The sequence below is a fragment of the Hemiscyllium ocellatum genome, chromosome 4 (assembly GCF_020745735.1).
Source record: "Hemiscyllium ocellatum isolate sHemOce1 chromosome 4, sHemOce1.pat.X.cur, whole genome shotgun sequence".
NCBI lineage: Eukaryota > Metazoa > Chordata > Chondrichthyes > Orectolobiformes > Hemiscylliidae > Hemiscyllium > Hemiscyllium ocellatum.
Window position 1 is genome coordinate 84,147,609 of NC_083404.1, and position 13,463 is coordinate 84,161,071.

At 38.3% G+C, this 13,463-nt stretch overlaps 1 protein-coding gene across 1 annotated transcript in view; it reads left to right on the forward strand.

The window, feature by feature from the left end:
• The window catches only part of kcnq3 (potassium voltage-gated channel, KQT-like subfamily, member 3), a 429,352-nt gene extending 416,510 nt beyond the window's left edge, over positions 1 to 12,842 (forward strand). Inside the window, exons 12-15 of the mRNA XM_060823557.1 lie at positions 3,969 to 4,100; positions 5,572 to 5,670; positions 8,323 to 8,407; positions 12,096 to 12,842. Of these exons, the coding sequence (XP_060679540.1) occupies positions 3,969 to 4,100; positions 5,572 to 5,670; positions 8,323 to 8,407; positions 12,096 to 12,842 (1,063 nt within the window). The remainder of the gene's footprint in view (positions 1 to 3,968; positions 4,101 to 5,571; positions 5,671 to 8,322; positions 8,408 to 12,095) is intronic.
• The last annotated feature ends 621 nt before the right edge of the window (positions 12,843 to 13,463 follow it).

Consider the following 13,463-nt stretch of genomic DNA (forward strand, 5'->3'; position numbering starts at 1 on the left):
TTAAACTTTTCATCTTGCCCTCAGCAAGACAATTTCCAACAATACCAATTCAAACAAAAGTCTAACATTTGTACTCTGTTAGATGAGAGTGCTGATTGGTTGGTAAGTGGATTCTGCTTTGTAGAGGGATTGTCGTTTACTGATTTGTTTCTCAGGACAACCTTCTGACCAATGAGAGTCAACCTGTCTGATTTAAATTTATACAAAGCCTGACAGTTAATAGTCAGTCAACATTATAAGACCATAAGACATAGGAGTGAAAGTAAGGCCATTCGGCCCATCAAGTCCACTCGCCATTCAATCATGGCTGACGGGCATTTCAGCGCCATTTACCCGCACTCTCCCAGTATCCCTTAATTCCTTGTGAGATTAAGAATTTATCAATCTCTGCCTTGAAGATATTTAACATCATGGCCTCCATTGCGCTCCATGGCAATGAATTCCACAAATCAATTCCACACTATTAGTCTATTCTCCATGGTAATGCCTCTACCAGACAGAGTCAATTGGCCAACGAATCAGAATTCTCTCCTTATGCAGTAGAAGTGTTGATTCTCGTGAATTGTTCCTGAAGAGTACATGATGAAAAGCTTCAATAATCAAAACTCATGCCCTGTTCTCCTGAATTACTAATTTTATGTTTATGCTTTGAGCATAGATCAACAATGGAAGTGGTGAGTCATTGAATCTCCCTGATAATTATTTTCTTTTTAAGTGAAAATGATGAGTCTAGCACCAGGACCCGGGCTAAGATGCCAGCAGGATATAAAAATAAGTGAGTGAAGATATGATAAATCAAGTTGTAGGAGTTAGGTGATGCAACACTTTAGTTTGAAAGATTGCAGATTATGGACGGAACAGAGAGATGAGTACCTTCATCATTTGGAAGTCATAGGAAAGAATAATTTATGTTATGGGTTGGTTCAGTTTCTTGCACTTGCCTATTGTGCAACTGACAGTCTCAAAGCTTGTGTTGCCAATCTGAAAGAATGATATCATTGTGTTATTTTATTCATGAAGGATTGAAGTGTGCGATCTGTTTACTTGTGACCTTCATGTGGATACACTTAGTGTACAGTTTCATCTGGCTTTCATAGTACAATATGTTACAATACTGACAAAATGAAGGGAAAATGAAGCCTACATCTAAACATATTGAAAGTCAAATGCTGAAAATATGTTATTTTGTCTTTCACTTATTACGTACTAAAGTAAATTTAAAAAAAGTTCCTATTTTGCAGGGATTAACTTTGATATGGGAACAAAATCCAATTGCTTTTGCTCAACTACTTCTTGAATAACATAGTGCTGTTCATCCAAACAATGGTGTAATTGTGTTACATCATTCTTGGAATAAAATCTGACTCCAGGAGCTCTCCTTTTTTGGGGGGCAGGTACAGGAGAACAGAAGAAGGCTTTCTGCCATTGAGAAAGAGCTTTCTTTATCCTGAACGACTAACAGCAGCTGGATTGATTGTACTTCGTAATAACCTTAGATTAAAGCCTGAACATTCCTACAATTCAAATGAAATTAGTGTGGTAATTACTGAAAAATAATGCTTTGGAATTTGTTCTTGTGAGATCGAGAAAAGAACCAAAGGCTATAAGTTGCCACCAATTTTGGAAACGAGATTAGTCAAATCAAAAATTCTTGTTCTGATCCCCCAAGAGACTGACAGCTTAAAATAAAAGAAATTTAATATCCATTTCAGAGCTGAAATGATTACACATTTTAAGATGTTTAATGCAACAAAAGATACAGAATATTATGTTAAACGTGACTTATTTGTGAGTAACATATTTAGGAACATACCCCTGTCTTATTTTTAAGACACTTCATTCTCCATAGATTTCCAGTCTTCATAGTTCACAGTTGCCCCCAACTTCCAATAGATTCTCATTTCCCCATTTTGTTGAGCAGTAACTCTGCATGACCACCTCTAGGTGCTTCTCTTAGTTTTCAGAAAGTTGCTTAAGTTCACTGCCAGGAGAAAAAAGACCTCACAATATTATTTCCCATCTGGCTACACCAGGATGAATCTCCTGAAATCCTTATAAGCCTATTGCACGTGTCTCCTGTGGCTGTCTGTCATTGTTCACAAAGCCCAGAAGCCACTTCTCTCTGCAGACCACAGAAAACTGTTGTCTATCGTTGGTCTTCATTAATTTGTAGGAAACCTGTGGCCTGATCTTTGCAGTGGCTTCCTGTGCATCCTTCACTTTGACAATGTGAATTACATGAATTAAGTAAACAATCCTTTAGAGCCTAACTTTCTTTCCTCTAGGAATTAAATGAGTGGATTAATGCAAAAATGTTGACAACATGACAATCTTCAACACTTTTCTAGGTCTTTGGAAATGCCTAGTCTTTTCTGCTGTTGTCTCCATATGTAAATACTTGCAGTTCCACCCAGTAAAACTATCTGGCTCCTTTTAATCTCTGCAAGTAAACCATTCAGGCTTGCTGTTATTCAGACCGCAGAACGTGTCATAATATATATTTTCAACTAAAAGTTGGGGGTCCAAAACTTAACAATCTTAAAAATCTCATAAATATAAATATTATGAATTGATGATATCAAGCCTGGGTCTTAAGAGCCTAGAATTAATGAAAAATAGAAACAAGAGTTCTACTGTCAAGACATCTGGAAAAGAATGGGTTATAGCGGAAGATTACCTCTTATTCATTTATTCATTCACCTCATCTGGGTAGCACTGCCTTGGCCAGTATTTAATGTCCAACTCTAATTGCTCTTCAGAAGTTGGCAGAAGGGCTTATGACCAAAACGCGAATCTCCTGTTCTTTGGATGCTGCCTAACCTGCTGCGCTTTTCTAGCAACACATTTTCAGCTCTGATCTCCAGCATCTGCAGACCTCACTTTCTCCTCGAAGATTTTAACCTACTGCGAATTCTCTTGCAAGGATGCCTTCCTTGGAGAAGCTCTCTTCATTCCTGAAGAAGGGCTTATGCCCAAAATGTTGAATCTCCTGTTCCTTGGATGCTGCCTGACCTGCTGCGCTTTTCCAGCAACACATTTTCAGCTCTGATCTCCAGCATCTGCAGACGTCACTTTCTCCTCGAAGATTTTAACCTTCTGTGAATTCTCTTGCAAGGATGCCTTCCTTGGAGAAGCTCTCTTCATTCCTGTGCAGTCTGTGTAATGTAGATACACCCAAGTTACAGGATTTCGACGCAGCAACTGGGATATATTTATAAGTTAGAATGGTTTATGGTTTAAGGAGCAGCTTGCGATTTGAAGTGTTCCCATGCATCTGCTGCCCTTGTCCTTCTAGGTGACAGAAGCCATGGGTTTGAAAGATGCTGTTGATCAGTTGCTAAGTGGGGTGCTGAAGTGCTGCAGAGAGTCTTGTTAATGGGACACACTGTGTGTCAGAAGTGTAGGGAGTTAACGATTGGATAAGGAATATTGATTTGAATGAATTATGGACGTGGAGGGAAAGAGGAGATGGTGAATTTATGGATAAGACGAAGCAAGGATTAAGAAAGCACTTCCACGATCAAGATATTCTGCTGAAATAATGACAGGGAAGATTACACTGGAAAACAATGTTAGTGATCAAATTAATGATGTTGTTTGGTTATAGTTCTGTCAGGCATCGTAAAAAATTAATTATCTGTTGATTTTTTTGTCAATGCAGTCCTTTACTATTTGTAAGATTAGGACTGAAGTAATAAATTTGTGAACAACTTCTGGCTGCAATATTAAATGACAGTAAATGTGCTATTGATGTTCCTCAGTCACAACATGGTAAAATGAACATTAAAATTGATTATTATAAGATGTTTGAACGTTTGTTAAGGAACACCCAGGAATATATATATTCTCCTTCTTAGCACAATGTAAAGTGTAAATAGTTTTCTAGCAAATGTGCTGTAAGCTATCTCTGACTTTTGGTGCTGAAATCATTGGAAGGAAAATAAGAAACAGCTTATTTATCTTTTCAGTATCATGACATTTTTTCTCAACAAAAAAAAGTTCAAGGAGACTTTACGACCTTATGATGTGAAAGATGTTATTGAGCAGTACTCAGCAGGACATTTAGACATGCTTTCAAGAATCAAGTACCTCCAGTCAAGGTAAATGGTGAATAATGAAACACTATTAATGTTAGAAATAATAACTTCTTAAATATTTGAGTGTTTATGATAACTATATTTTAAAAATATCACAGCCTCGGGATATTGCTTGAGAGACCTTATTTATTGCATGTTCCTATTGACCCTGAGAAAAAATATGATGTTAATAAATTGCTGCTGCCTTCATGCTGTTCATGTTCACATAATCGTTTTAGATGAAGAGTTTCAAAATTTTGACCCAAACTGTGAAGGTACATAAATCTGACCAAGCTGATGTGTGACTTGGAAGGGAGCTTGTATTCTCCAGTGTTCCTGCTCATGACCTTCCCAATGTCTTCCTGTTTAATATGTTGTACCTTTACAGGCACTTCCCTGTATTTATTAGGTAAAGGTTCTTACAAAAGAAATAATCTAACATGAACCAACAAAGGTATCTGTTACTACAGAGACAATGAGAGTATTTGGGTTAATTGCAGGAGAAAAATATCGCTGTTTCCTTCTTCACTATTCACTTGGTTCCTGTTTCTATTCTTAAATCTCTTTGATAAAGGAGACATATTGTTAACGTCATCATTCATCAGGCTTCCAGGTGCACAATAGACCTCCCTGTGCTATTAGTAGCATTCAGGTCCTGCAATTTGCAATGCAAAACATTTTGAGTTGAGCAGTGAAAAACACCTAACTAATGTGACGTGCTGCAAGATGCTTCTCTCCAGAACATTTCAGGTCATTAGCACTGATTCTGCTCGGTGTCACATTACATCTTTATATTGATCAAATATTCACAGCTCTGCAATTCAAAGATCTTTGACGTTATCAACAACATTGCATTATAATTTTAAATTTCAATATTTTTGTATGAAAAAGTTCCTTTATTTTCTATTTGCTGTAATATGTCAGTAAAGGAATGAATTTTGGAACTGCTTTTAAATGAATGAGTTCCTGGGAATTAATACAGGTCATTCTGTTTTGTCAATGCAAATTCACTGCAACGTGATTGCCGAATTGGGGACACTGCTTCTACAGTGCAAACTTTTAAAACGTACTGGCTATAACATAATTATAGCACCAACACTTTAAGCGCTGTTTCTAAAGAGTGATTTTTCTAGAACATAAGAAGATAACCTTTGCATTATAGAAGAACTGACTTTAGTAATTTCAATGCACAGATTCACCTAGAAAGACACCATTACGTACAAGTTCTTCACCAAGTCACTCACCACCCTGAAGTGGAAACATATTGCTGTCCCTCAGCAATTGTTGGGTCAAAATCCTGGAACTCTCCCTAATAGCACGGTTGCTACCTGCAGCACATAGACTGCAGTGTGGTTACGGAAGGCAGCTCAAAAACATTTCATGTGCAGTAGATGATGGACAATAACTGGCCTGACCTGGCCTGGCCAGTGACATCCACATCCAATGAACAAATATGTTTTTGTTTGATGGTTTATCGTTCTTCGTTTCTTTCCAGAATTGATATGATTCTTGCACCTGCAGCCCCATCAACTCCCAAGCAGAAAAAATCAAACTCAAAAGGAGGCTTTGTATACCCTTTACAACAATCACCTAAGTAAGGCACTGACTTTACTAAATTAAGAATAGATAAATGTTTAAGTCCTTGCTTAATATTACGGTACTGCAAAAAAACACTGAATAATGTAGCATAATGTTTCTGCATGATTCTCCATTAATCAAGTCAGGGTAGAGAGTGTAGAAACAAAATCGATTTTTCAGCTGTTCTGTTGGATGACAGTATTCACTTCTACAATTGTATCTTTTAATGTCAGTTTATTATGGGGAAGTAACGTGTGGTGGTATGATAACTCAGTTGGCTAGCCCAAAACGTCAAATCTCCTGCTCCTTGGATGCTGCCTGACCTGCTGCACTTTTCCAGCAACTCATTTTCAGCTCTGATCTCCAGCATCTGCACTCCTCACTTTCTCCTAGCTGATTGTTTTGCAAGGTGGAGTAATAGCAATAGTGTATTTTCAATTCCCATATTAGCTGACATTGCTGTGAAGATTCCATCTTCTCCACTTCACTCCTCAGCTGATGTATGGTGACCCTCCAGTTAAAGCACCACCAGTTATTGCGTTGTAATGAAAGAGTGGGACTGTGGTGACTTCACCTTTTTTCAAAATTGCTGGACTATTAATCTAGAGACGCGGGTAATGTTCTAGGGATCCAGATTTGAATCCTGCCTTGGCAAATGGTGAAATTTGAATTCAATTTTTAAAAATCTAAAATTAGTCTAATTATGAACATGAAACTATTGTCAATTGTTGGAAAAGCCAAATGTGCTTTAGGAAAGGAAAATTGAGTCCTAACATTGTTTACCCAACTTGTGACTCCAGACCCACAGCAATGTGGTTGATCTTAACTGATCTGTTCAGTTAGGGATGGGCAATAAATGTTGGTTTAGCCAGAAACACCTTCATCCCAGGGATGAGAACAAAATCTGATAAGTCTGAAAATCTTCTTGGCATGCTTGGACAAAAGCTTTTCATATTTTGATGCCTTCCTGGAATTCAATCCATGCAGGTTTTACACAATTTACCCTCAACTAGTGATAGTGTGAACATTATAACTATATTTTAAATATAGTAAGGCTTTTTATGCAAAAATTACTAAAAAATAAATACTTTAAGAAAGGTGGGAGGGGAAAGCAGGAAATTATAGGCCAGTTAGTCTGACCTCAGTAGTGGGGAAGATGCTGGAGTCTATTATAAAGGATGAAATTACGGCACATCTGGACAGTAGTAACAGGATAGGGCAAAGTCAGCATGGATTTATGAAGGGGAAATCATTCTTGACTAATCTTCTTGAACTTTTTGAGGATGTAACTCTGAAGCTGGACAAGGGAGATCCAGTAGATGTAGTGTACCTGGACTTTCAGATAGCTTTTGATAAAGTCCCACACAGGAGGTTAGTGAGTAAAATTAGGGTGCATGGTATTGGGGGCAAAGTACTAGATTGGATTGAAAATTGGTTGGCTGATAGGAAACAAAGGGTAGTGATAAACCGCTCCATTTCGGAATGGCAGGCAGTGACCAGTGGGGTACCGCAGGGATCCGTGCTTGGACCGCAGCTTTTTATAATATATGTTAATGATATAGAAGATGGTATCAGCAATAACATTAGCAAATTTGCTGATGATACAAAGCTGGGTGGCAGGGTGAAATGTGATGAGGATGTTAGGAGATTACAGGGTGACCTGGACAAGTTAGGTGAGTGGGCAGATGCATGGCAGATGCAGTTTAAAGTGGATAAATGTATGGTTATCCACTTTGGTGGCAAGAACAGGAAGGCAGATTACTACCTCAATGGAATTAATTTAGGTAAAGGGACAGTACAGAGAGATCTGGATGTTCTTGTACACCAGTCAATGAAGGCAAGCATGCAGGTACAGCAGGTAGTGAAGAAGGCTAATAGCATGCTGGCCTTCATAACAAGAGGAATTGAATATAGAAGCAAAGAGGTGCTTCTGCAGCTGTACAGGGCCCTGGTAAGACCACACCTGGAGTACTGTGTGCAGTTCTGGTCTCCAAATTTGAGGAAAGACACTCTGGCTATTGAGGCAGTGCAGCGTAGGTTCACGAGGTCAATTCCTGGAATGGAGGGATTACCTTACACTGAAAGACTGAAGCGACTGGGCTTGTATACCCTTAAGTTTAGAAGACTGAGAGGGGATCTGATTGAGACATATAAGATTATGAAAGGATTGGACACTCTGGCAGCAGGAAACATGTTTCTGCTGATGGGTGAGTGCCAAACCAGAGGACACAGCTTAAAAATACGGGGTAGACCATTTAGGATAGAGATGAGGAGAAACTTCTTCACCCAGAGAGTGGTGGCTGTGTGGAATGCTCTGCCACAGAGGGCAGTGGAGGCCCAGTCTCTGGATTCATTTAAGAAAGAGTTGGATAGAGCTCTCAAAGATAGTGGAATCAAGGGTTATGGAGATAAGGCAGGAAGAGGATACTAATTAGGAATGATCAGCCATGATCATGTTGAATGGCGGTGCAGGCTCGAAGGGCTGAATGGCCTACTCCTGCACCTATTGTCTATTGTCCATTGTCTATAAAAAAATCACAAGAAGGATAAATTCAGCAGAAGGTAAGTATTTTCGCTATAACAATATTATGGGCATATCATTGTTGTTCTGTACTTGTTTTGTGTATCTTGAAGCCCTTGTTAATAACACTCTATGTCCTACAATCAGAATTGATCCTGATGTCGCCAAAGCTTCTGATCCGGAGGCTGAAGACCAAAGCATGATGGGAAGATTTGTCAAGGTTGAAAGACAGGTAATATTTCAAATGGCAGCTGTCCATATGTTTACAAATAATTCTGAACGGGGTTAGGACATTGAAGCGTTGCCTTTCAGATTGAAATACTACTAGTGCAGATACCTTTGCTGCCTGTGCGGTTTGTGGAAATCACTAATTTTATGTAAAATGAGTGCAGTGGAATATAGTGAAAGGCCTGAATCTTCTGAATAATAAGCAGAATGGTGCTGAACCTGAAAACTTTCTCTAATTCAAAACTGCTGCGTCTTGCTTCTGGAATCTTCTGATTGTGGTTTTCACAGCAACATGCAGCACAGCATCCCTGTGAGAACTCTATCAGAGAAACATACCCCCTTTCTATGGCACTAGCTGTTCTATGTTAATTTTAAAGGGTGACACTGACTATAGGTATGGTAGGTGAGAGGGGAAGGGTGGCGAAGTAGGGTGTTGGAAGGAGTCGAGCTGAGGGTAAGGGTACAGGAGTTGAGCTGTTCTAAGGAAGGATCCATCAGGATCGCAGCTGGGCAATCGGAAGAGGAAATCAGGCTGAGTAGGATAGTCTGGTTGGGAATGCTGATGGTATGTGGAAATCCTGTTGATCAGTCTCGATAAGGATCATACACATAAAATTCATATTATAACAACCATCAGGTTATTTTCCTCAGAATTCCTGCTGATTCACAACTTTTCCTTTGCTTTCTCCCTTCAATGTTATGCCTTTGTTTTATCCAAATAGATTCAGTTTCCACCTTTTCATATTGAGAAGGGGTTAATTAAGAAACTTTAATGATGTACTTCTAAAAAAGTAGTGACCAGAACATGACAGCATTTTTCTTTGGGATAGAAAGTAAATTGGTCCAGTCCAATCTAGGGCCCTAAATGTGAACAAAGGAAACGGAACCTCTGAAGAGTGAGTTGGCTATAAGAAACTAAGGCAAAGGGGGTGGTTACGATTTAAAGAATGAGTACACACAATGCAGCAGCTATACATTCCTTTCAGGCAAAAGAACAGAAGAGGAAAAGTGGGCCATTTAACAAAATAAATTCAAGATAGTATTAGGTCCAAAGAGGAGTCACAGAATGTTGCCAGATAAAATAGCAAGCCTGAGGACGAGAAGAATTTTAATATTTAGCATAGAAGGACCAAAAAATTGATTAAGAGGAAAAAAAACCAAATGAAAGTATTTTTGCAACAGACATAAAAGTGAATTCCATAAGTATATAAAAAGAAAACAAAATTAGTGAAAACAAGTGAAGTTCCTGTATTGGCTGAAATTAGAATTTTTAATAGAGTACAATAAAATGGCAGGACAATTAAACAACTCCTTTGTAAGAACATAATATGAGAAATAGGAACAGTAGTAGACCATTCATTTGCTTAAACCTGCTCTGCCATTCAGTAAGATCATGGCTGAAATGCATTAGGCCTCAACTCCTCTTTTGTGCCAGCTCCTCACAGCCTCAACTCATTGATACTTCAAATTCTGTCTCCCAATTTTTGTAAATACTACTGTGATGTAATGTCTACAAAGGGGACAGAATTCCTTCACTCACAACCCTCTGACAGAAGAAATTCCTTCATGTCTCAGTTTTAAGTGAGCGGCTCCTAATTCTGTAACTACATCCTGAGTTTGAGACTCTCCTCACGAGTGGAAACAACTTCTCAACATCTACCCTCTCATGTCCCCTCAAAATCTTTTATGTTCAGTAAGAACACCCTTCATTCTTCTAAACTCCAATGAGTAAAGGCCGAACCTGATTAACCATTCCTGGACAAATCAACCCTTCATCCTAGAAATCAGATGAGTGAACCTCTTTTGAACAGCCTGCAAAGTCAGTATTTCCTTTCTTAAATTAGATTAGAGCAACTGTGATCTTATCAAGTACTGAAGCTGGCTCAAGTGGCCAAATAGCCTCATCCCGATCCTAATTCTTGTATTGGTGTGTGTTCTCAGCAAGGCTATTGACTTAAGACTCCCAAATATAAACAATTCCTGTTCTAGAACTGGCTGTGATGTCCCCAGGTGTGACTATGTTATACTGCTATTATTTATTTTTCAGTTCATAGTAAAGTGTGAACATGTTAATGTTTTTCCAATTACAAATTATAAAATAAAGCTATTGATGGCTTTGACAATAAGGTGACTTATTTTTCAACCCTTTAAAAAATTTAAATAAAAGAAAAATACCTCAGATGCTGTCAATCTGGAAAGCTGGCTCGGTGGTTAGCACTTCTGCCTCACAGCACTAAGGACCTGGGTTCAATTCCAGCCTTGGGTGACTGTCTGTGTGGAGTTTGCACTTTCTCCCCCTGTCTACAAGGGTTTTCTCCAAGTGCTCCAGTTTCCTCCCATAATCCAAAGTTGTGTGGGTTAGGTGAATTGGCTGTGTTAAATTGCTCATAGTGTTCAGGCTTGTGTAGGTTAGATGCATTAGGGAATTGTAGAGTAATGGGTCTGGGTGGGTTACTCTTCAGAGGATCAGTGTGGACTTGCTGGGCCGAAGGGCCTGTCTCCACACTGTAGGAATTCTAATTCTGAAAAGAGGAAATTCTGGACAAACTCAACAGGTTTGGTGTGGAAACAGAGGTAATAGTTTACTCTGATATGACAGCTCTTTAAAACTGCTTCACCAAAGTTAAGTGAAAGATGTCACTGTGTTACTGATATGCAGTAGCCAACAATTTTTTTAAAAAATTGTGTTTTCTCTATTAACATGATTTTATGAACAAACGAGATTGGGATGAGTAGTCAGAAATTGTTGGAAATCAAAAGTGGAATTGAAAAATGATTTTAAATGTCATAATTATAACATATAATCTCTCTTTTCTCTATCTACCTCCTCCTGAATTTGGTCAAATCCAATTATGTGCTTTGTAAACCAATGCCAGCATGCATGTACCTCAGAGTTCCTCAGCACTACAAATTAGCTTAGATCGGATTATCACTGCTTCAATAAAGACCAACAGAAGACCTTTTCTGCTGGTAGCCCTTCAGTTAAACCACAATAAAGGGATACAATTGCTCTAATCATCTGCAATGTAGCAAGCATTTGTGTAAAGCTGTATTTGTATTGTGCAGGAATTGATAGAATACCTTTCTATCTGTTGGCATAATATAACAATTGTCTTTATCAAGTTTGGTTATGTTCATAAATTAATGGCAGCTGTACCCCTGGTTTAATAATGAGGTTTCTTACTAAATAGCCTGCATATAATTTTATTATATCAAATGATGAAGCAAGCAGAGCCCTGTCATCCAACTTGATCTACTCAAGGATATATTGACATAGTAGATATAATTTTATTGGCTGATATACAGGGACATCATCAGCAATACTATTAATTGTGTATTACGTTTAATGTTATGCTGGTAGTGAAGCTTAACTGGGGTTTAATTTGGGCACATAACAAGAGGCACTGAACTGGTCATGCGGTTGGCTTAATACATGTACATTTGTAATGTTAAATTCTGTAATTAAATGTAAGATGGAGTAAAGATCATCTTCAGTATTAGCCTTTAATAACTAGCTATGTAGAACAGAATACATGTAGGCTCAGAAAAGGAGAATCTCTTACAAAATATAACCACTGAAGGCAAAAACTAGGAAGAAATGTCAAATATCTTCATTATGTGCTGACACCTGTCATCTACTTTACTTACTGGTGTCCACAATGTTTATGATGATCACATTTCCTGCTTCGCAGGTGGAAGGAATGGAGAAAAAGATTGACTTTCTTGTGGATATGCATATTCAACATATGAATACCCAACAGTCCGCATCAACTGGCTACTATTCAATAAGAGGGGCAGGGACATCAGTTCAGCAAAGTCCAGTTGAGGATAAGGTGGAAGACAAATACTCAGAGATTAAAAGAGTCATCTCAAACTATCCTGATGCCTGCACATATATGGCTCCTCAAAATTGTTATCAAGTCCAAGTTTCTTCTGTTGCTCCATTTAGTTTCTTCAGACAGAGTCCAGGAAGTACAAAATTTTCAACTTTAGCTGCTGACTTATCAAGATTTCCTCCACCTCCTGCTCCATCTTACACTGAAAGACCAACAGTTTTGCCAATAAGCTCGCTGACAGACAGTGATGGTAACGTATGTCCCAGCTATCAAGGAGCAGAGCGAGCAAGTCCTTTTTCTGACAAATTATCACAGAGGCATGGGAGAAGCACAAGAGACAGCGATACTCCGATTTCTCTCCTTTCAGTGAACCATGAGGAACTAGAGTGTTCCCCCAGTGGATTCAGCATCTCCCAATCAAAGGATGACTTGACTTTTGGTATTTATGGTGGAGGTAGTTGGCCAAAATCAAAACTTCATTTAGCAGAGGGTGAGACTGACACAGATACCGATCCTTACACACCATGTGGTTCTGCACCTCTGTCATCAACAGGGGAGGGACTTCCTGACAACATATGGCCTACAACAAATAAACCAACTTAGCAGGGTCACTGGACGGCTTATAAATGTACAGTCACTGTAAACGGTTCACATTTCTTGCTTCCTGCAGCACACCTACAGCTTATTGTTACAATGCATTTCACTGGCAAAATTGCATGTAATGCATGGTCTTGCGCTAGAGAACTGGTAATATTTTCAATATCCCAAAAGCAATTTTTTCATAAATTTTAGAAGTTGTAAAGATTTGCATGTAGGTGCATGGTTTTCAACAGTATTAACAAAAAAGCCTCCTTTCTTCTGTCTTATTCTATAATAATGAAATAATTTCAATCCCTACAATATACGTGGGTTAGAATCTATGCAGAAAATTATTAGATACATTTCTTTTTAACAATACTTAAACCTGCAAGCAAATTCTTAAAGAGACAGTGTCCTCTTCATTAACCTAAGGGTTTGCCAAGACATTCTTTTTGTTATACATGCCATCTATTGAGTTACCTATATGTCTATAACTTTGCCATTTTAATAACAGATAGATAAAAGTGAAAGTGTGTTCTGAAAAAAGAAAAATTAAATAAAAATGAAATTTAATAATCTGCCCATATGTATATTAAAAAAAGTAAACAGAATCATGTTCTTTGTGAAATGCAAAAATCCCCAAAT